Source organism: Hippocampus comes, unplaced genomic scaffold (genome assembly GCF_001891065.2).
Source record: "Hippocampus comes isolate QL1 unplaced genomic scaffold, H_comes_QL1_v1.1 scaffold237, whole genome shotgun sequence".
NCBI lineage: Eukaryota > Metazoa > Chordata > Actinopteri > Syngnathiformes > Syngnathidae > Hippocampus > Hippocampus comes.
This window is the reverse complement of record NW_017806159.1, coordinates 1,110,056-1,133,048: the sequence shown is the minus strand read 5'-3', so window position 1 is coordinate 1,133,048 and position 22,993 is coordinate 1,110,056. Positions and strand designations below refer to the sequence as shown.

Sequence of the window (22,993 nt, the reverse complement as noted above, 5' to 3'; positions counted from 1 at the left end):
TGGTTAGTTAATTTCCCCGAGATTAGAATAAGTAGTATATGAAAAGGATTTATTGTTTTTTGGGTTTCCATAAATAAGTTCAGGTCAAAGATTTGCGTCATGATTTTGGGGCAAGTTACATGTAATTCCAAAAGAGGCCATTCGGCGTCGCCCTTACATTGTTGCAGTGGTTGACGGTGAAGGGGGTCACTTCTTTCACATTCAGCCTGTTGACATTCTCTTGCAGCAAACCAAACAGAGGCAAGTAGAGGGTCGCCAACCTCGCCTGTTGACTCTGGAAAGCACATGAATCACTCAGCAGCAGTCTCCAGCAACAAACGGGCACAGAGGTGAATCACTGAACAAGCCCTGAGGAAACACGGCGCCGCTTACTTTGGAGGTGTAGCGCTCATCAAACGTGTGCTTTATCATCAGGTTCTTCAGCACCTGGATGGCTATCTGTCGAATCTCCCTGAACTCCTGCAGGGCAGCGTTGACCTCCCGGAGAAGCAACCCGACCAGGAAGTGGTTCTTGCAAAAATCATCTGTCAGCGAGTAATCCAGTTGGAGGTCTGAGGGGAGGAAGTGCAGGCAGAGGAGATTAGGCCACAGGAAACAACACCAACCAGTCAGTGGAAATAGAATATTTCTAATCTCATTTGAATCTGACACAATTAAATCAGAAGCAAACATTTGAAAGCGTCGGGAGGTATGCAGACTGCAGCCACAAAATAAAACCTCATCAAATCACATAGAAGGCCGTTGTAGCATTGATCAATCTTAAGGTCCATGAACTAATACGCCCTTTCTCCTCACTAGTAAGACAGTTCTGCGTACTACTAGAACTATGGCGCACTATAAAAGTGACTGCGTTTGAGGAATGTTTTTTTCACTCCTGGTATGCATATTTAGTACACAGTTAAACCTTACTATATAATGACTGTGCTGAAGTAGTAACACTATTAGGGCCAACTAAGAGGCATGTGTCATGCCTTTGTAGCCTCTTGGACTCTAGTAATAACCTCAAAATGCCTACTAGTAGTTTTGCCTCACTAATAACATGTAGTCGTCTTACTATTATGCCAAAGTTGTCCTCCTTGGGTCCAAAAATATCAGACAGCGGTGGCAAAAAAAAACGTACTAGTAAGACAGTTATTCTACTAGTGTGCAAAACTGTCTTGCTAGTGAGGACAGTTTACGAGTATGTGGACCTGAGCTGGATATTGAGGATGTCCAAGAAATGCTGTATACGGACGCATACCTACACATTTGTAGAGGATCCAACAATTGTAGTTTGCAGCAGCATTTAACTGTTATAATGAAAGCGCCGTGCAGTATTTGGTTCAGCTTTGCTTGTGTAGCTGAGCAATATAAAAATCACAAAAATACGATGATGCCAATTCGTAAGAAAAGCATTTTGTCATCGTACATAATGTAAACATAATTAACAGTCAGTCAAAATGAAGCATTGCTAATTTTTTTAAGAGCAGCTCCTGTGTTAGATTTTGTTTGATCGTGTAAGTGTACCTAATGTTGCGGACAGAAATAAATCACATTATTTACCAGCAAAAAAAAAAAATTGGAATATATGTTTGGCAAATTCCTGGTGTGAGAGTGAGCCGCTCTTTTCGATTAACAGTGATGATTGTGGACAAATAGGTTTGTGATTAAGACCGATCGTCTGTTCATAGATTTGGAAATGACTGAAACCTTTATGCAGCTGTTTAAAAGATTCATTTGCATACATTTAAAGTAGCGTTTTGATTTTCTAAGAACAGTAATGAGAGCCCCGTTATATCTCAGTGTACATTCTGGGCTCAAGGCAGAATGATTTAAGTGTCCTGGCATGCAAGCAGCAAACCTTTCACCTACCTACTGGAGTATCGTATGACTCCACTGTATCTTAAAAGAGATTATAAAGATACATGACAAAAGAAGTAAGGAAAAACAGGAAGGCAAAGTCAGAAAATGCAAGAGCAGCAACAACAACAACAACAAATATTCAACTGGCTTCACACTGCAAATTCATGAAGTCCACTTTCAACCTTGATCGTAACTCACTTACCCTGAAATCTCAGTATCCTTCCCTTTCCGAAAGGCATGGGCAGGTTCAAAGGAACATAATGCTCGTGGTTGCACACAACGCGCAGGAATTCAAACTTGAACTCAAACAGCGTCTACATTTGGAAACAACAACAATAAACAGAACATGTAACAGTAATTAAGTTCACCATTATCCTGTCATTAAAACAAAATCTGGACCATCATTTGTTGACATGTTAATTAATAATAATAATAAAAGGACATACCTTTGGATCTCCCGGCACAAAGCAGTTGATGTAGTTGTTGATTTGTTTAAACACGAAACCTCTATCCATCAGGTTGAAACAGCGCTGCAATTTGTCAGGATTTACAAATGATGTGTAAAAATTGCGGGACAGCGGGTTGGAACTCGAGTTACAATCGTATGCACTGATGAGCGCACACCTTGATGAAGACAGCCAGGCTGTGGTTGGCGTTCCTGGCTGCGTCGAGATTGTCTTTGTATTTCTGAGTGATGTGAGGCATCATCATGTTGACCACAGTCTCCACAGTGTGATGGAAGGATGCTGAGAATCTCTGGTTCCGAGACAGCTGATGGGCACAACCAGAATGTGGGCGCGTGAGACTCGCAGACAACATGAAGACTTCGGTTCTTAAAAACAGATGTGGTGAAAATGCATTTTTTTCATCTATTTCCTTGTCAGTTGACAACTAGGTGTTCGAATACTTTTTGTCTATAAGTGTGGAAAACAAACGCTCGGATGCGGTTGCTTTATGGGGTAGGAACAAATGCAGCAAATTAAACTGCACGCTGAGTAAGTGTTGAATAAACTTGCTGTTAACTTTGTGGTGCTGTGGCTATCCACAAGACTTGACGTGATGCTAAACTGAAAGCCAAGGAGATGAGCTGTCATGAATCAGACATTGACCTCTAAATCAACTCGCATTCCAACCTCGTGGGTAAACTTACTTTCACTTTACAACTCTCAACCAAATACTGAGCCATGGACTTGACTAAGGCTTCAAAGAAATACCAGGAGTACTGCGGGGAAGAGAAACAAGATGAACACATAATATTAGACTGCGCAGTCACGCAAATCGACTTTGAAAAGCACTAATTTATCACCTTGAGCAGCTTGTTACATGTGAGGAAGTCGGTGGAAGGCTTCAGGATGGCAGTCATGGCTTTCGCCAGCTCTTCGTGCACAGTTCGGGTGGTGGATGCTGTGTATGACTCAGTCTTGATAACAAACTGGAAAAAGACAATGATAATGAAGAGGAAGCCTCCGGAGGATGAACTGTGATAATCAATGAAAGATGGCTGTGTGGTTGGATGTTTGGGAAAAACAACAAAGATAAAGAAATAGGCAACAATAAATAGCTGGCTAGACACCTCGATAGCTACTAGCTAGCTCGGCAGATACGGTCGGTAGGTAGTTCATGTTGTGAGCGAAATTAAAGTAGCAATGTTGTTGTTTTTTAACCTTCACATATGACCTCAGCTAGTGCTTCAATTCCTCCTCGTGTGGCTAGCTGGCTAGCCACCCTGATAGCTACTAGCTAGCTAAGAAGATACAGTAGGTAGGTATTTCATGCTGTGAGGGAAATTAAAGTAGCAATGTTGTTTTTTTTTTTTTTAACCTTCACATATGACCTCAGGTAGTGCTCCAATCCCTCCTCATGACACTGGGCGACAATGTGAATCATGACTCTACAAAACCAACAAGAAAAGGTGTGAGGGTCTGACCAAGAGGATCTTCAGTGCATGAGACGTAAGCCGAAGATACTTGCCTGGTGACGTTGACCGCCACATCCTCTTGGCTAGCACTGGTCAGCACCCTAAACAGCTGATTCAGTATGGTGGGCAGGAACTTGATCATCACGTGACTCTCCATGGCGTGCAGACTCTGATGAAACAGTGACGAAGAGGTATGTTTGAGAAGGATAATTACAGCCACCATCCATCTATTATCTATACTGTTGATCCTCTGGAGGCATCGGGAGGGACGGTGTGACACTGGCTAGCAATCAACTGGTATGTTTTTAGCTTCTCTGTGCAAAGTGTGAGGAAGCTAATGAGAATAACAAGCTGTGTAAAGTGTGATCACTGACATCAAAGGGTAATCATAACTAACGGACCACAAAATGTTCCCTTCCGAAGATAAAAAGGCCACATTGCAAAAAAAAAAACATGGATGCTAGGTTAAAATGAGGACTCTAACCTGTTCATAGATGTTAACGTGAATGTAAACATTAGTCTTAGTGAGCCTCCAAGATGTCATGAGTCAAGTGTGTTTTGGCTGCAGTTGTATGATTGAAAGGAGATACAAAGGTGGCAAATATGTCGTTTCAAATTCTAGGCATATATCATCAACGTGTTGAGACGACTCTGAGCCTGCATACAAGTAGCGCAGTGTCCACGATAACGGCAAATTAACCGCTTACTCACCTTCAGGTATTTGACCAGTTCACCTTCAGGTGCCTGGGGTGATGATGCTATGCTTTGGAAGTGATGAAAGAAATTGTGCAAATGCTGATCCTGAAACACAAAGAGGGGTTGTCAGTTCACTGTGAGGTCGACGGGGGCCAACGTACAAAGTGGTGCAAATCCGTATTCAATTCAGATCAGCGTGATCGGTCACAGTTGACTCACAGCAGAAGAACGCTAACCTGAGTGTAAATGGTGGACACAAGGTGAGTCGACACCTTAAATAAAGGTTTGCCTCCATCCACCCATTTGACTTCGGGGCCTGAATGCTAAAAGTAAAACAAGATGCATATATGTGACAATTTTATATACTCGAAAATACAAAAGCTATTGTATCAAATCTAGTAGTCTCCTTTGATTGCGCGGGTGTGCGCCATAACGAAAGACCTGACCCCTGAGCCAATTACCTTGCTGGCACCTTCCTGGCAGCTGAGATATCCAGCGGGCAGGTTAGCCGCCACGGGGATGTGACACTCGTTCATGATCACACGGCCGTCTTTCAGAAGAGGAAGCCAGGCGTAACCCACTGAGAAAGGATGTGGAATGTAAAGAGGGCAGCAATTTCAGTGAGAACTTTGAACAGTCGACGATGCCGCCGCATTTGGCTACCTTGCGTTTCAACCTGTTCTCTCTTTTTCGTGCTGGCCTTGCTGTTGCTCTCACAGCTGACATGGTAGAGAGTGAAAAGCAGATGATGTTTCTCATGGAGCTGGGTTGGAAGTTCAATCTTAAACTGGGAGAGACGCAAACACAAACATTCTGGCACGGACTGCACTTAGCGATATCTGCTGTATGTATGTAGCAATTACCTCATCATAGAACTCAGGGTTCTGCTGATGATGCAATACCGCAGCAAAGGCACTTTTCCGAAACAGAGGTCCTCCAGGCCGCCCGTAGATGCACTGTGAAATAATTGCAACGTCTGGGCTAAAGCTTGTGAAGTTTGGAATTGTCCTTTTGAGAATAAATCAGGACACATTTACCTTAATTGGTAAAGCATCTTCATCATCCGAGTCCATGAACTCGATGCAGACGGCCAAGTTTCGAGCCTTTGGTCAGAACACACCAAGTCACGAGGTGCACTTGAAACATGTTGCTATTGAGGGTGTTCACTCAATAAGTACTCGAGATACCTTCGCAAACGACTTCTGGCTGTCATACTTCAAGAATTTGGGGTAGACGTAGAGGTGATTGTTGTAGATGGTGAAAGGTTGGGAACATTTGGCGATGTATGGCACAAACTCCTCCACCTCAAAGTAGACGGGACTCTTCTCGCTCACGTCAAACTGCTTCACGGGAATGTAGGATGAGGTAACACAATCTGCAAAAGCAGCACGGAGGGAAAGCACATAAACGGTCAGTAGGTGACATGAGTCACATCTGATTTGACCAAGAAGTGACATTTGAGCTCTTACTGGTCAAGTCGGGGGCTACATTGTCGATGGTAACGTCAAGGTTTCCGAGGATTACAGGCAGTTTGGCCATCTTCTCTGGCCTGAAATGAAACAATGTTATTATACATCGGCAAACAGTTGGCGTGAGCACACATTTTGTTTTTCATGTCAACTGAAAAGCTTTCCAACAGATGTTGAAAACGCCAATCGTTATAATAGACTAATACGGACTTCCTGAAGTCAGCCAGCAATTTCAGCATGTCGTCATTAGACAGCTTGTTGTTGTCCTGCCTGTACAGAGGCGAGAAGCGAGCACTTTTATCAAGAGTCCCAGAAGCATCTTTGAATAGTGGCCTGCAACAGAGACAATCTGGAGTCAGCGCTGACCGATGACTGGGAATCCCGTGCATCCACGGGTTCCCCTTGGTGGGATATAAAAAAATGAATAATAGTGATAGTTTTAAGTCAACAGAAAGAGAAAGTACCTGGCTGACCAAGCAAAAGGCATCCTGTACTGGCCTAAGCGGTTGCATGCCAGCTTGGCGTTTTTCAAGACTTTCTGAGCCACCTGGGGAGTGGAAAAGAACATAATTGTTCAATGGATGTATTCTGTGTGTACATTGCCTCTCAAATGTAGTACACCGCCACTCAATATCGGGTTTATGACACAGCTCCAATAAAACCGCCTATTACCAAAAAAACAAACAAAAAAAAAGGGTGATTCACATTTGTTGAATCTCAGATGTGATGTTTTTTTATTTGCATTTTTGAGGAGAAAATTTCATTTCAGCCATTGCAAGGTCAAAAAGCAGATTTCAATTTGAAATTCCTCATTCCCGTTAAAATTTCCAACACCTCGAAAGCTTTGCGCAATTGAACGTGTCTGCATAAAACACACTTCATGATGTTGGATAGTCTCTTTACAGCAGGTGCCGCAAGGAATTTGTGAAGCACCGTATCTAACTACAATGGCCCACACACCTTGGCGGAGTCAGAACTCTTCATGTAAGGCTCGGCACAGTGATTGATTCCTCCCTGCAGCACCTTCTCGACGCGAGCCACCAGGAAGATATCAGGGTGAGGGCATGTTACAGAAAACACTCCCTGTCAGGACAAATTAGTCAAAAGGCAATTAAGAGTTTAAATATGTCAACCTGAATAACAAGAAAAGATGTTTTTTCAGACTTGTTTTGTTTTACCTGACGGGGATAGCGCATGACAGTTTCTGGCACTCCGTGGATCAATCGAGGTCCTTCGGGGACAATGTCCCCTCCCCCGTTTATATACTGAGTCTCATAATTGGGCATCATGCCCCTGACAGATGGGTGGTTGAGGTCCACGTGGAAGTCAGATGAAATCTTCCTTCCATTTTGAATGTCGAACAGTGATAGGGTCACGTAGAATGGCTCCACCTAAAGATACAAGTAAAAATAGAGCGTTGAATTTGTGATAAGCTATACAAAGACCATGTTTGTGTCTGACTGAAGAAAAAGCAAGTTGAGCTCTAGATGGACGGAAGGAGACAGTCTAGGGCAAAGCTTGTCGTGTGGTTGTCACTCTTTCAGCAGCAAAACCGTATTGGAAAGACCATCCATCCGTTTTTACATATTTAGTCATGCAGATAATGACATTTCTCGGATTTATGGTTGGTGGCGAACGGAAACCCACGTTTGTTGTTGGGCCCTCCTCGTTCTCGGCCACACAGCTTTGCAGATTAAATGAGAGGTCATTGCAGTTAATGAGCACGCGCTTGCCAAACTTCTCTTCAAACTGCTTCACATCTGGTTCTATGCCTGAGAAATCCAGTTTCTAAAGAAAATAGAAAACACTCAGCCCAATGTACTCACAGTGCTTTTGAAGAAGTACTTGGATAACAAGTATTTGGACATAATTACCTGTGTGTCAGGGTCAAGGGTGAACAGCTTCAATCTGGTCTCGTTCCTCATCCTTGACTCTATATCTCTTGTACTCTGAGGAGTAGAAAAAAGATTAGTTTCCAAAAGGACAAAGTGTCTGCATTTCTAGAAAATAGTCACACCCTTCACTGCAGTGCTTTTCTGTCAGGTGGTTTAATCATTTGGACATTTTTTTTTTTGGGCCACATCTGGAAATTGGATATTTACGTTTTACAGTTTCAGGTGGTGCAGACGATTATAGCTCAGCAAAAATTTGAACTGGAAAGCTGTTTTTCAGCTGAGCTCCCACCGACAACCACTCAGAAATTAAAACAATTAAAATCATTCTCTGCCACCTGGCATTGCACCAGCACAAATTGTACGCATCTATAACACTTTCTTGAAATGCGGCCTTGAGTTTTACTTTGGCATGATAATAGTCAAGGCTCATGACGAAGAGTTCTGCGTTAAATGCAGGACTAGATTAACGCCTGAAACTAAATTTAAGCGACGCTGTACTTTCGTATCAATCTCCTGATATGATTTCAATCGAGCATATTTCTGTGGTGAGGTGCTTGACAGAGAAGCTACGGTACCTGAAAACTGTCCAGACTGCCAGAAGAACTGTCTGACTTCCCATGATCATCATCTAGGAAAGAAAACAAAATGTATTGTATGGTATTTCAAAACACGTTACTTTAAAGGTCCCTCTCGGTCTGCAACTGAAAATGGTCTCTAGTTTTGTGTAAAACTGGCAATAGACATAAAAGACAAGATACCAAGGCTAATAAAAATTCTACTTTTATAGGACATAAAACACCCGAGGAGGACAATAAAAGAACAATTACAGGTATAAATACAAAGAGCATACCCACCCTCATGACTGTCTCCATTTCTCTTGTCCTGCATGGCGATCTCAAAGCTGCTGTGCAAGATCTTGTTAAGCGTGTTGATCCAATCCTCCATCTCCCCTTCGCTATCCGCAGCCAGCAGGTAGGTGCTCTTATCCTGCATCTTCAGCTCGAAAGCAAACCTCCGGACCTTGTTATTCTGCAGCATGGTGTGAGATTGGACAAAATGGCAATTTGTGTCTTAGGGAGGAGGACAGATTGGAACGCTGCCGTGCAAAACCGTTCGTGCAAAGATGGAAAAATCATTTTCTAGCACCTTTTCTAAACAGATTCATTTTCTAACGTGTTATTGGAAATCCAGATGTGACCATTGCCCTCAAACTTCTTAAGCTGTTATTGCCAAATCACCAGAGAACATTTTGATTCTAGTCGATCGTGACCTGATCAAACAGCATCTTGCTTCACTTTATTGCTAACGTCATCATCACTGCCAAGCAACAAAAATCAACAGAAACAACAAGAGTTTTTCAATCCACCGCGTCATGGATTGAACGAGTTGACCAAGTGTGCATGAAGCATCTATAGCATGTGAGTCATTTTTTGGTGAGGACCACCCAGATGGAAGCTGTCACCGAAATCATATGGGCAGGGCGGTTTAAGAATAGAGGAGTTTTTCCATCTCAGTGTAATACGAGGGGGCGGTGTGTGTGTGTGTGTGTGTGTGTGTGGGGGGGGGGGGGAGACCTCACTGTGTCTGCAGGGATTCGGACTCAATTAAAACTGCTTGACAAGACTGCAGTTTGTCAACCAAAAAAATAGACCAACAAAAAAAAAATAAATACAAGCAATCGTTATCAGACTGAAGTGGATTGTCATGTTTTGCGGTGTTTCTAACATGTTGTGATAACATTGGGGCGGTGATAGCAGAGGGGAGGGTGGTTGGATATTATCTGCAGGCTTGCTGAATCAACACAGGGAGGAGTGTTTGGTGAGGAAAATACAAGTGGGGATTTCATAAACTGACGCAATGATCGGAGAAAGTGTTTAGATGTGCTGCGACTCCACTTCCCAACATTATCCGAACTCTCGAAACAGCGCATTCAGTTCATGGTGTGATTTAATACAAATATCAATAAAAGTGAATCTTAACAAAGCGCAAGAGCAGCTTGAGCCTCAGCATGATGTCACTCCAAATGCCATTGCGCCGACATAGTTAAACATGTGCAGGTTCGCGCTCACTGCTTGTTGACTGTAGGCCACATTAGCAACATTACTGAAGCGGCGTAGAAAACGTGACGGCGGCCGTGCGGATAACTGACTGTCGGAAATAAACAGGCGAGAAAAATGGGGCTGTGAGGTCAGAAGCCAATGACGTTCGACCTGAGAGAAAGAGAGGCTGCCTCATAAGATTGGATTGATGGGGTTGCCGTCTCAAGCTGTTCCACACGATAAGGATTCATCCAAGCCTGCGTTAAGATTCAAGGAGAACTAAGTGGCAGAGCGCAACATTGATTAAGGAGTCACTTTGAGAAATGGACGGTCATCGCCAGCAAGGTCATCTCTGCTGACCCAAACACTCTGAATTTACAAGCTAAATTCTGATAGTTGTTGTAAATTGAAATTGTAGGAATGCATTCCCAATAGTCTATTCTCTTTCTTTCCTGGCATTTCTCTGCTTCCAGTAAGTGGTTGTGGATGTTAAATGTTCTTTGTCCAATCAGATTTCAGCCTCCAGATAATCCGCCCAGGGCCTTCGGAATCAGCCGTGCTGGCCATTGTAATAAAAGACGTTAGCAGCAGGACGCTCTCTTAAACCAATCAGATTTCAAATTTGTCCTCATGGGTCCAGAACGCTGGCCCTCATCATTTTGATGAGTTTGTCAGAGCAAAACTTGTCTTAGCCAACTACCACTAGCTAAACGGTAGTGATCTGCACAGATTATTAATACATGACATTATCAGCGTCTCTTTAATTTCACTTTTTGATTGCAAACTGCTCACGGTGAAGTATTGAGCACAGCTGTGTGTCATTATATTGCGTTTTCCTAGAGTACTGAGTTTCTATAATTGAGCCGAGATGGTGGTGGCATAAAAAGGTGGATTAAGTCGGTGAAGTCTCCACTGAAGGCCCAGGTACCAAATGCAAGGCCCACCACTGCCTGAGCCTGAATTCAACAACACAACAAAATCATTTTAAAAGAGTGCAGCCTTTCGCACTCGTCAGATGTGAGCTTGTGGCAACGATTGAAAGGATGTGAGACTTCAGCATTCACCTCGTTTTACCAGCTGAGGGTCGGCAGGAAAGTGGAATCAACGTTTAGTCCAGATTCTACTCAGGTTTCCGCACACAAATTAACAGCCAGGAAACGTGAGGTGGCAGCACATCAGTGTTTGCGCAATTAGGTTTGAACTTTGGTCTGTTTATTTGCCGTTATTTCCTGCAAACCGGAGGATACATCACTAGTGACCTTCATTCACTTCTGGAAAATTGTTTTTGACTACTTAGTGGGGTTACTGCTCATATCCTGCGCTGCCTCGGTTCAGGGCCACTGTGGTTTGACAGCTCAGAGTAGTAAAATGCTTACCTGAACAACGCCCATACAGGAATCCAAGAAAATGGTTCCTTTAGGCTCTTTGGAAATCTTCTCATCCTTGTAGAAGTTCAAATTGTAAGAGCCGTCTCCCAGTTGCGTCAGATGGAAATATCTCCTCTTGAATGACTAATGTGATAAGAACAGACACTCGTATTTAGCTGTGAGACTGCAACTGCGCTCGGTGTTATTTCAATAGTCTGCTATAAAATCGACCTCACGGTCATAAAACAATAACTGTGTCTCGGAGAGAGGTGCTGGTCAGTATGTCAATATTGTTGGCAGTTTTCTAAAATTAACTCGACTGAACAGGAAAACAGACAGCGTTCACGGGCTCATTGCATTTTGGCAGCGGCCCTCTCAACGCCGAGCCTTTGAAACCATTCTCTCCTTCTTACCCTCATGGTAACACTGATGGCACTGTTCATGTTGCCTTTATAGAGCCAGCCGTGTTTGGTGATCCCATCCTTTTGAGATCCAAGTGAGGCCGTATCCTGGAAGCGACAAGAAAAGATCGATAAGCATCTAGTGAGTCTTTTCGGTCGATAAACCTTTTCAAAATGCTCTGTCGGAAAGACTGGAAGGTACAGTCGAGTCAGGTTCACCAATTACGTGTTTCGGAAGGGCTCAAACCAGCAGGGCTACGGGCAAAAGAATGAAGGCTACACAAAAGTATAGAATGAGAACATTATATCGCGGCTGCTTAGAAACCAGCCTGCCAAACAACTGCCTCACTTGTGCCGGAAAGCTTGTGATCTCTGGCTTTGAGAAAGCACAGAGTCCAATGTGGTGCGGGTCTGATTCGGTCCAAATAAGCAGGCAGGAGAAGATTAAACAAACTCTGCGTGTTAGCCCAAATAAACAGTGAGATCTTGATCGTGAAAGCATCTCATTCTCAGGTTATTTGCACAATTCAGAGGTGGGGCGGTATGAAACTATGACCTTTGCCAGAAGGCATTCCAATGTTACATCAGTGTTGAAGAGCTTTAGGACTACAGTAAACCAAAAGAGGAAGGAATGATGTGAGGGAAGGGGAGGACAATCTCCACAGCGAGTCCTGGTTTGGATCATCCTTGCATGAATATTACGCTACAGTAACTTGAGAAGTGCACCACACACACATCATGTGGGCTATTCAATGACACATCGAATGTAAAGAAATGTATCCGAAAAATCTGCATCAAATTCAATTTACTATTGAGCAATGAAATAAAATTAATGCGTTCGCCCCCCCCCACACACACACACACAGACACACACTTGCAGGTACTGCAAAATTTGAACGACCTTTCAAGATGTTGGCGTTGTGGTCCAGCATCACCTCCTTTTTCTTTTTTCCTTTATATTTTACTCGGGCTTACGGAGCAAAAAAATAAAGGAGAGATTTTAGTGCTGCCATATTTGTAATGGTCCTAATGGAAAAATTCGCAAACCATCTGGAAGAATTCACGGTCTGATTGTCCTCGTCAGTGTCTAGACTCTAGACAACACCCCGAGAGGCAAACATTTCAGCAGGTTCATTTCCTCTGACCTAAATTAGCCCCTAAGAACGACACATCGACTGAAAAGAAAGGTGGTCTATTTATTTGTGAATTTTTGCGGGGTAAGCTTTCCACCCATTCGTTTTCTGTTCGGGACTCGGGTGAGTTGAAGCCTTTCCCAGCTTACTTTGGGAGATGAGCGGGGTACACCTTGAAACTATAATTGACACTTTCATTCATTCATACATCAAGAAAATCTCGACTCGATAGAAAACGCACGCAAGCGCAGCGAGGACAATCAAACTCCAAAACATGAAGGCCAAAACTGAGATTTGAACCCAGAATATTGGAACTCTGAGGCAGACTTGCTAACCACTCCGACCGTGGTTGAATCTTTAAATTTCCACAATGTTGTCACGACTGCTGGGTAGTGTCAGTGACCGATGGTTAAAAATCAAACAGGTGCTCAGACGCAGCAAAAGAACATCTGCTTTCCTACAGCACGAGCACTTTCAAGTCACACGCGATTACATGATGTCATTTTCCCCTTTCTTCTTTATTTTCTGTCCGTCCATCCATCCATCCATGGAAATAGCGGGAACCGATCCCAGCTGACTTTGGGCAATCGCAGTATGTTCATTCAATTAAACGTTCTATTTTCAAGAGACTACATGAGGAAATCACACCCATAGTTGGAAAAAAAAATGTTTAGACTATTCTCCAGCTGTATGCGGTCATCTTAAGAAAGCCCCCCCCCCCCCCCCCCACCCCGAACAATGCAAACCAAAATATGTTGAGTCCTGCTGCAACACACCGCCACAAACACGCCAGGCTATATTTTGCAACAAAGCACTATATTTTGCCGTAATTACAAAGCAGTTACCGCTTGTGGAGATGCGCCATATGATGGTCATGAAATTCCTTCAAAGGGGGGGGAAAAAAAAAAACAGGAATGGATTATATCCATTGCATTAGTGGGAGGTCAAAAAGTATCCTAGAAGGAATTGTGTTCGTCTTGTTGATTTTTGAGATTCATTAAAAATGTCCACTGAAAAGAAATGCAATATACAAATACAAAAGTAAACATCGCAAACATGAAAACTTTTCTCCATGACTCCACAGGAATGAGGCCTCACTTTGTCTCAACTCACCTCGTCTTTGTCGACGTCCTCGTCGACTTCAAAGACGTGGACCGCCAGTTTTTCAGGCCTGGAAACTTTGCTGTAAATTGTGAGAATCGGTATTCATAATGCAGCAAGACAGCTTTTAACAAAACAAACCTAAATGAAATTCTGACCAATGTTAACTAAAATATGATTAGGACTTCAAATATGTAGTCGGGGCCATTTGTTGTTTTAGCGGGTGAGCTAATGACTCCATAAATGATTTGGATGCTATACAGCCGCCTAAAAGCAGTTATAAGTAAGCAGGCCACTCCGGTAAATGCATTTTCCAGCTCAGACTATTCATGGAAACATGCCAGGGTATATTCTGCCCACTAGAGTTTAGGGGGGAAAAAAAAAGAAAGGAAAAGTACCATAGAGAATCACTTGATGAGGATTTTATGTGAATTTTTTTAACAGGCAACTCACGTCACGATGCATTGTTTTAACTTCCCGACTGTCTGCACAAAGCGCCAAAGCGTTTGGCAACAGCGGACGTGCCAAGGTCATCAACATCGCATTCAAACAAAATGAATGCAAAAGTGATATTCTTAAGGGAAGAGGCAAGGCAGAGCTGGCAAATGACACAATATCCCGACAATGAGGGTAGTTTCCAGTCAGTCACAAACTACCCAGAGTATCATTAAGAAGAAACTCGTCTTTACTGGAAGGGAAACAGGAATTAGTTGTGTGGGGTATTTCCTCGCAATTCTGCAGCTACAACATTGTGAAAACACCTTGAGCAGGTGAACGGTGTCTTACTATATAAAATGAGATATATTTGTAATCAATGAAGCAACTGTTCTTGCCTAACTTTAAGACTGACCACTTTGTTGCCATCCGAGAAGCATGATGGGGTTTGTAAGGACTTACTTGGGAAGCTGGCGGAAGTCTCCAGAATAGGCTTCATACTTGTAGTTGACAACGTGCCAGTCGGTCTTGTAGGTCTTAATGCACTGAGAGGACACAGTGAAAGCTGATTATAAACCACTAATAATACGTCTTTGAACCACACAGTGTACATACTGTAATTATACGTTTTTCAGAGCGCAAGCCACCGCAAGCTTTCAAATCATTGTACTGAACGAGAGGCAATGATATACACAGTAAAATACATTAAATCTTCTCCTAAAAGTATGATGGCTTAAAAAAAAAAAAAATGTGGGTTTTTTTTTTTTTAATCAATGACAGTGGAACATATTAGTGATTTTTTTCCATCTTAATTTAGCGAATGACATGATTTTGGGGTGGTGCCGTGTTGACGTTGGTGCGCAACGCTAAGAAATATAACCAATTTGAACGACGCAGTGTTTGGTGTTTGGTCGTGATTTTGGAGCTGTGAGGATTCTGCATGTCAGCTCTGACGTGCTAAGTAATAATTTGGGCTCATGTTTCCATGGTGGAAACATGCCAATATCTGTCACAATGTTGTGCTGTTAAATATAAACAATGACAAGTACAAAGCAAAACGATCTGAAACTATGGGTGCCATTCAAATGTAGCTTCCGGAATTGTTGCTTTGTTGAGTTCACATCCTACGATAGCTCCAAGCATACATGTGTCATGTGATATTTTAAGAACGCACTAAATGTGAAATGACCAGAAATTATTATTAATGACACCCCTACACAAAGCTAAGACACAATGCATGAATCAGAAAGGAAAAACAATGAGTCTTCTCTTTGTTTCCAGTCCACCTTTGTCCGACATCCCCCAGCGCAAGCCGAGTGGGAGTGCTTTCTCTCCCTTTCTTGGAAAAAGGCATATGTTCACGGACAAAGTCAAAGATAGGAGTGGCTCCCGATGTTTATTCAACGGATATTTTACAACATCAGATGAAGTGCAACCTAATCCAGGGAGCAGTTGGAAACAGACGCAGGTTTGCACTGATGTGATCTTTATAGCTGTCCTGGCCGTGTCAAACAACACCTGACTGGGGGGATTTTGTGTCTTTGAGGCATTATAAAAGGTTCCTTGAACAATGACCACTGACCTGGAAGTTTAGCTGATAGCACCTAATAGTTTTTGGAGCAAAACATTTCAAGGTGAACAATAAAACACGCTTTATAGCCTTGAAACTAGCTTAGTGTAGCATTATGTTCCTTAGCGCACATGTAATGTTAGCATGCAGGCGATTTCTGGGAAAGACATTAAAAATACCCCCAAAAATATACAATATACTCAATGTTATCAAAATATGCCACTTCAATGGCCAGTTGTTACGTAGCTCGTGAAATGAAATGAGTTGCTACTGCTTTAAACTTGTCGCAAAATGCTTTTACCACCTCATTTTAATGCGAGTGGTGAACTCTATCCACCCTACTTCATAAATCTTCTCCATCTTCTTGACTATTTCACCCAATTAAAAAGAGACATGTTCATGCCTCAGTGGCAGAAGTCTAAACAGCAACAACTCAGAAAAGTACCAGACATTTGATTAACGTCTGGGTATTCATATCTCATTCTCATTTATTTCTTGGTGTAAACAAGAGCTCGCAACAAAGATCCAACATCAATCGTTTGGTTCACAGCGTCATGATTTGTAATGAGTGCAATCATTCATGCAGCAGGCGACATAGTCAGACGGCGGCTAGGTTTCACGTGATCTATGCAGTCTTCCTGATGTTCTCTGATGTGTTACATGCATTACTGCTAATTCAAGTCACTAATTTAGGTCATGACTCACATTACTGTCGGTCTTTGGCAAGCGATTACATTTCAAGACTGCATTCCGGACTTGTGGAACAGTTTTTCCATGTATCTATCTGTTTTATTGCCCAGTTCTACAATTAGTCGGGCCTTATTAGTTTCATTAGCCGTACAGTGCTGTTGCTTGACATTATACTGTCTGAACTATCCTCACGGTGGTGCTTTCACAATCCATCCATCCATGACTTCTATTGCATTAAAAGGGTAAATAAAACCACATGTGTACCTCTTGGACAAACAAACTCTGAGCCTCCCTCTCGGCATTGTCAGGCACTGTTGGGTAGAGACTCCTGCCTTGACGTCTCAAAGTTGAAATCTGCAACAAAGAGGTTGAGAAACGGTCAACAAAGAAATGTGAGGTCCCGAAGCATGTCGCAATGTGATGCAGAAGAGAAAAGATACAAGCAGCGGGCGTCAAAACATGATGAACGTAATAAGAGTGAAATGAAATCAAGAGGCCAGTATGACCGAATGTAATCTCCCTAAATTCCATATTTTAGTACACACCCTGAATCTGGCTCCTTTCCCGTATTGTACAGATGGTCGCCTAGTAATCAGCATCTCAGCACCTTTAACGCCACCTAAAGCCTTTCACTCATGGCTAACAAGCTCACTGCATGCTGGCCAAAAGGCATTTCCATCCTCCAACATAGTTAATATACATATTTGTCTGCAGAAAGAACATCCCTGCTTTTTAATCGATCTATTCTACATGGACAAAATTAGCCCGAGGACATTTCAAAAGGCAGTAATGTGATAAGCATGGAATATATGGTCACACCAAGAGATAAGAAAGCAACGCTGTAATAAAATGCCAGTCAACTCTCACATTCTAGCAATGATTATTTTCTTCGGGTCTTTGCGGGAGAATTAATTCTCCACACAACTCTTTAAATCACTGTAAAACTAACTACAGTAAGTGATTCAACCCCACTAAATCCCTGTGGTCGTGGGGGGGAAATATAAATACGAGCTTTAAGTGAGAGAAGTTAATCTGGGAGCAAGTCGAATGTGTTCTGCTTTTCTGCAAGTGTTTTTCTGTGTCAGTGCGGGATTCAGACATGCTGCAAGTGCTTTGATCTTAACGGAGAGAAAAAAAAACTGGAGCAGTATCTAGCTCACAGTCTATGTACTAGAGCGACAACGTATATAATCAAATATATTTCATTTTGGGCTTTCATTTGGAGCAAAATTTTATGAGACACGGGCTGCAGTTGACACTTCATTTTCGTCAATCGCGCCAACAAATATAAATCGAAATGATTGCTTTTCCCTAATTTTAATGCCTTTATATGACAAAATACCGCCCCGCCCCACCTTGCGCTTTTTTTTTATTTGCACTTTAACATGAACAACAAAACTAAATATGTAACACACGTTAAATACAGTAACCTGTCTTTGAAAAATTAGTTGATGTATTGAAGACAGAAGCAGACATTTGCCAATAACAAGCCAGTTCGGGCTTTGAGACCTGCACTTTGCACAAGATGTTTTAAGGAGTAGGGCGTCAAAAAGCTTTTGGATTAGGGGAAGCTAGCAGTAAAAAAGTCTTATGAGTCAGGGGAGGGTGGTAACGGCCATATGACGCTTTGTTTGGGTAACCATAAAAGCCAATACTACTGAATTTTGATGGATGGACTTGAACGCACTTCAAACTGAATCAGGGGAAAAGGATGATAATCTTGGACAAATACCTTCGGACTCATCGAGAGTCCGGGGAGAAACTAGCCCCGCGGTGCACTATGCCAACAACTTGGAAATGCAAAACAGATGGAGAGAGTATAAACATTGTCTCAGAGAAAGAACGGCACCAACATTATGACTTTTGATGTGCCAGAGGGGATACAACAATAAAGGAGATACTGTATCTGATAGAAATTCTGGTAAAGGAGGAATAGACAAACACTGGACTTTATACAACAATAATTCACCGACAAAGGAGCTCTTTCTGCTGGCTTTTACTTTAACACCAAGCAGTATTTTTTATTTTTTTTAATAAAACCCCTTTGAGGCGTGAATACCTACTGCCTGCTGAAAGGTTGCTAAAACCTTGACGGCAGTTTGTAGCGGCAGGAGCAGATGTCATGTTCAATCACTGGGCTGCAAGTGTTCCCCCCCCTCAAAAGTTAGAATCACCTGTCAGACCCCGACAATGTGCCACTTGTGTGTAGTACTATGACGATCGCTTCACAGCAGGCTTGAATATGATACATTAAAAGATAAAAGCCAAGGCTGCACTACTGTCACAGGGACTCGAGCTGCCAGGCCTGTAGAAATGGAAAATGTGTCCGCAACAATCACGTCAAGTCTAAATGCACTGGTGCCTTGAGGTAAAACAAGTGACCAGACTTAAGCGTTTTTCAAGATATGAGCTGTGGGTCGGCTGATTTATTTATTTATTTTTTGGTTGTGTGGTGGCAGTGAACTCGGTTTTTCAACAAAATGAGCTTCAAGCTTGCTTACTGCCACGGCTAATCTAAAATTTTAAACTAAAATTCAAAACGATCACATAACTTGGCATTTAACTCATTCAGTACCAGTCAATTCTAGACCAAGTCTGAAAAGACGTTTAAAAATGTCTTTAGGAGTGAATGAGTTAGTTCCGTTAGCCTACTGCTAACACATAATGGGGAAATGCAATAGATGAGATAAGGAGTAGCATCTGTGTAGCGGTGTGCTAAACCTTTCATCAATGCAGTACAATGCACCGATACTCACACGCACAAATTCATCTTCCCCGTAGTTGTGAAACACTTTCATTTGGGTCTGCGTGACCAAGTCGCGCACACCAGAAGGATCCGCAATGAATTATCATGATGCAGGCATGACATGCGTCTACTTTTTTTTTTTTTTTTTTTTTTTTTACACTTCAGATATTTAGCAAGCCACTTTAAGGAAAGATGAATCGAAGTGGAGAATACCAGTGACAGGTGAGCGTGACTTTGGTAACGGGAGGCTGCAATATAAACGAGAATGCGACATTTAATTACATTTTTTTTTTTTTTAGTAGTTAGAGTAGTGTGCTGACTTCTAAACCATACACCGAGACCAAACTGCCATTCTTTAAAGGTCAGCTGACTCCCAAAGTAGAGCCTCCGGAATTAAGCAAGCTTCCCTTTGGAATGCTTTGTGATTAAACTGACAAATGTGTTTTCGCCCTCAAGTCTTTAATCTTCTGTGAATATGGTATAATATAAAAGGAAAAAAATAAATAAAAAGCTAAAGTCATGGCCAGTGACTAAAACCTACAACGGACAGCTGTGAAAACAAAATCCATACTCTACCATTTAAGCATTTGATAAAGTCCTTGGCAAGGTCACACAGTCATTGTGAACTTTTGGTGCGCTCAAAAAGTCAAATTTCCTGAGGTAAAAAAAAAATCAAAAAATACGAACACAGAACCTGGTTTCCATGAATCGTTCCTGCCTCAATGGGGGAACCTTTGGAGGAAGCGAACGTCCTGCACAACGTGGCTGCAGGGAACGCTCGCTCCGTCACAACGTACGGGACAGAATGAGCCAATTAAACTGATGACCCCGTGACCTTCCTCTCGCTACAGCATGGAAGGATGTAAACAAAGGAAAAGTCGCTGCGGGTGACCCCACCCAGTACTCACAACGCTGGCCTAGAATAGGAAAGCACTGCACAAGCCAAATAAATACAAAGAAAACTCTGCACGGGCACATTCGCTCAGATAAATTCGATTTCAGGACTTGCGTGAGTACTACACCCCGAAAGATATTAATCATCGGCGTTCATAATCTAAAGCACACTTTTATTCAGTAACGTAAGAGGATCATGATGTGAAGTACCACTCCCTTCGATAAATACAGTCCTAACTCCTCATGACCTCTTTACTTCCGACGAATGCCAATAAGCCTTCCTGAGCCGAATCTTTTGCGTGTACGGCCTGCAGATCGGTTGTGGAACTCACCTCAAAGTCCTCCAGGGGGAACTGAAGCATGTCCCTGAGGACATCGCTGAGGATCTGGGTTTTCCTCTGCACCAGAACATTTTCATAGTCCAGCGGCTCGATCACCTTCGGCTTCACCTGGAGAAGAAAGACAAATCGCGCGATGAGCTGGAGGTGCAACAATTCATTCATCAATCGACAGCTAATCAATTATCAAATGAAATCCACAACTATTTAGATACAGGTTTGGAGACTTGGTTTAACTTAAATCTGCCCAAGTCCTCCAAATTCCGACATCTGTGTCTTATGTGTTGTGTTGTATTATTTTGTCATTTGCATGTCTGCTTTTACTCTGGAAAATAATCAACATCATTAAATGGACCAAACCAATAACGGAATCATACTCAATTTATTTTTGCCCATTTTCTGTACTGTCAGTTTGAAATAATATCCCCTCCCTTTTTAATTAGTTGTTTTTCTTTTAATCCAATTAATTAATGAATCAAAAAAAAATCAACACATTAATCAATTATTAAAATAGTTGCAGCCCTACAGTATGAACAGAGCGTTTCACTTCTGTTTTAAATTCATTAACACTCTTTTTTTTTTTCACAATGCACGGTAAATACGGCAGCGTAGGAACAAAGAACGATGCACAGAGGAAGAACATAGCCATTATTATTAGTCCCGCTGCCTTTCTTAAAAAGACACGCCCTGTGCGCTACAGAAGGGTCACCAAATTATTTCAAGAGGAGAATGATCCGGAAAAAAAAAACAAGATGTGACGAATGCGCCATGGCCTTCGCGGTCACCAAGCCTGGTGAAATGAAAGCCTGATGGAATAAATGTTTTCCCATCCCGTCATGAAAACACCCAAATAGAAAATGTGTTTTTGCAGAATCGGTGTCAGCTTGCAACCTCTCACTTGGACATTGTTGCCAACAATCTGTACATGCAATTAGACCAAGACGAAGAATAGTTTTAGTAAGAGCCACATGTTTTTATTTTACCACACACTAAGTGTGTTTTACAATTGCCTTAATCATTGTAGTAATATGCAGTGAAAGTTTAACACGCATCTGAATTGGTTTTGAAATGTGCTTGCAGTTTCTTATAAACGGTCATATTCCCGCTTTGATCTTCGGCATGGAATCCAGCGAGTCCCTTTCTGCTTCTGCAATGAGGCCATGTGCGCTTCTCCTGCACTGAATTGAAAGGGAATGTGAGGAGCCGTTAGGCGGAAAGCAAGTCGGCTGTGTTCTCTCCCACAATGGCGCAAACGCCTCTTTCGAACTGCGCCCATCTACGAAAATACCAAAAGAAAGGAAACGCACAAAAACGGAGCCCTCCGTCACCTGGCCATCTCGGGAACCTCCCAAAACAGCTGGACGAAGTGGCTGGGGAGAGGCAAGTCTGAGCTACACTGCTTAGGCTGCTGCTTCCACAACCCAACCCCAGTTAAGCGGAAGAAAATGGATGGATGAGGTCCTACCCGCAATGTTGTTGTTGCAGGCAATTGTCACTTTGCATCGCCAACTGGGCTTTCCCACAATGCTTTGTCTAGGGCGGCAAAGTGGTCAACCGCACAGCACCATGAACAAAAAAAAACAAATAAAAAACTCATGCAAAGAGCAAGCAAGCGTGATCACATCATTCCCTCAGCTCACAAAGATATGCAGTCACCGTGGCTTGCAAATAGTTGATAATTACGCTTGAGAACAGGCCAGATACATCTGACCGTCACATGTGCAATGAGGTAAAGAAACATGAACTGTATCCCAAACAAAAATGGCATCACAGAATCCTCTGAAGCAGTGCAGTCGAGATATTCATTCCGTTTTCCTCTGGAGTGGCCCAACCGGCCGGACCAATTAAGTTTGACTTTTGAGCCAAATAAAAATGCTTTACAAGCCACAGTAATGGGATAAAGTTTGAGTTCAACAGTCCCCCTCTGGTGCTCACGCAGCACTCCAAGCATGTGGTTCTGATGCATGCTATAATGACACAGATGACCAACGAGTACGGTCGCCCACATGACACCTGCTTTGAGACTTAATCACCGTGATCAACCCTCCGCAACACTTTAGTCGTACGAACGCATCGTTTAAAAAGAGCCAACGGTATTAAGATGCCTTACCGCCACCTGTGGCACTGAGTCCACTTCAGCCTCCGCCGCGGCCAAACTCTTATACTGCTGGGGACTCTCGATGACGAGCTCCTTCTTTGGAGCTTTACTCGCCCTTCCTTGCATCGTCAACAGCTGCGACCGTAGAGAGTTCCAAGAAAGATTCCCAAAAGAAGTGGTCAGCCAGCATATCCGACAGGGGAGAATCCTTGCACTGGAAATGACTTTTGGAAGTTTCTCTCTTTTTCTCTCTCTCTCTCTCACTGAGTTGAGCTCACACCCTCCTTATTTTGCGACTGATCTGTCTGAGAGTGCTGGGCTCACACCCAGCCTGGGGAGATGGCCCCTCCTACACTCAACC

At 42.7% G+C, this 22,993-nt stretch overlaps 1 protein-coding gene across 7 annotated transcripts in view; it reads right to left on the bottom strand.

The window, feature by feature from the left end:
* The window catches only part of zmp:0000001200 (dedicator of cytokinesis protein 9), a 62,548-nt gene that overhangs the window by 11,254 nt on the left and 28,301 nt on the right, over window positions 1-22,993 (bottom strand). For 6 of the 7 annotated variants that reach the window (XM_019895395.1, XM_019895399.1, XM_019895397.1 and 3 more), the window contains exons 2-32: window positions 20,529-20,645; window positions 16,821-16,910; window positions 14,759-14,841; window positions 13,874-13,943; window positions 11,640-11,735; window positions 11,236-11,370; window positions 8,675-8,849; window positions 8,396-8,448; window positions 7,800-7,874; window positions 7,573-7,713; window positions 7,104-7,316; window positions 6,886-7,008; window positions 6,390-6,472; window positions 6,136-6,258; window positions 5,926-6,005; window positions 5,644-5,831; window positions 5,494-5,559; window positions 5,320-5,412; window positions 5,120-5,243; window positions 4,918-5,036; window positions 4,693-4,779; window positions 4,472-4,561; window positions 3,814-3,929; window positions 3,664-3,733; window positions 3,149-3,274; window positions 2,993-3,064; window positions 2,467-2,613; window positions 2,289-2,372; window positions 2,045-2,156; window positions 373-551; window positions 158-274 (exon numbers count right to left, since the gene is read on the bottom strand). In XM_019895395.1, coding sequence (XP_019750954.1) covers window positions 158-274; window positions 373-551; window positions 2,045-2,156; window positions 2,289-2,372; window positions 2,467-2,613; window positions 2,993-3,064; window positions 3,149-3,274; window positions 3,664-3,733; window positions 3,814-3,929; window positions 4,472-4,561; window positions 4,693-4,779; window positions 4,918-5,036; window positions 5,120-5,243; window positions 5,320-5,412; window positions 5,494-5,559; window positions 5,644-5,831; window positions 5,926-6,005; window positions 6,136-6,258; window positions 6,390-6,472; window positions 6,886-7,008; window positions 7,104-7,316; window positions 7,573-7,713; window positions 7,800-7,874; window positions 8,396-8,448; window positions 8,675-8,849; window positions 11,236-11,370; window positions 11,640-11,735; window positions 13,874-13,943; window positions 14,759-14,841; window positions 16,821-16,910; window positions 20,529-20,645 — 3,447 coding nt within the window. Of the gene's footprint in view, window positions 1-157; window positions 275-372; window positions 552-2,044; window positions 2,157-2,288; window positions 2,373-2,466; window positions 2,614-2,992; window positions 3,065-3,148; window positions 3,275-3,663; window positions 3,734-3,813; window positions 3,930-4,471; window positions 4,562-4,692; window positions 4,780-4,917; window positions 5,037-5,119; window positions 5,244-5,319; window positions 5,413-5,493; window positions 5,560-5,643; window positions 5,832-5,925; window positions 6,006-6,135; window positions 6,259-6,389; window positions 6,473-6,885; window positions 7,009-7,103; window positions 7,317-7,572; window positions 7,714-7,799; window positions 7,875-8,395; window positions 8,449-8,674; window positions 8,850-11,235; window positions 11,371-11,639; window positions 11,736-13,873; window positions 13,944-14,758; window positions 14,842-16,820; window positions 16,911-20,528; window positions 20,646-22,644; window positions 22,938-22,993 lie in introns of those variants that run through there. The other variant, XM_019895398.1, reaches the window with a different exon arrangement.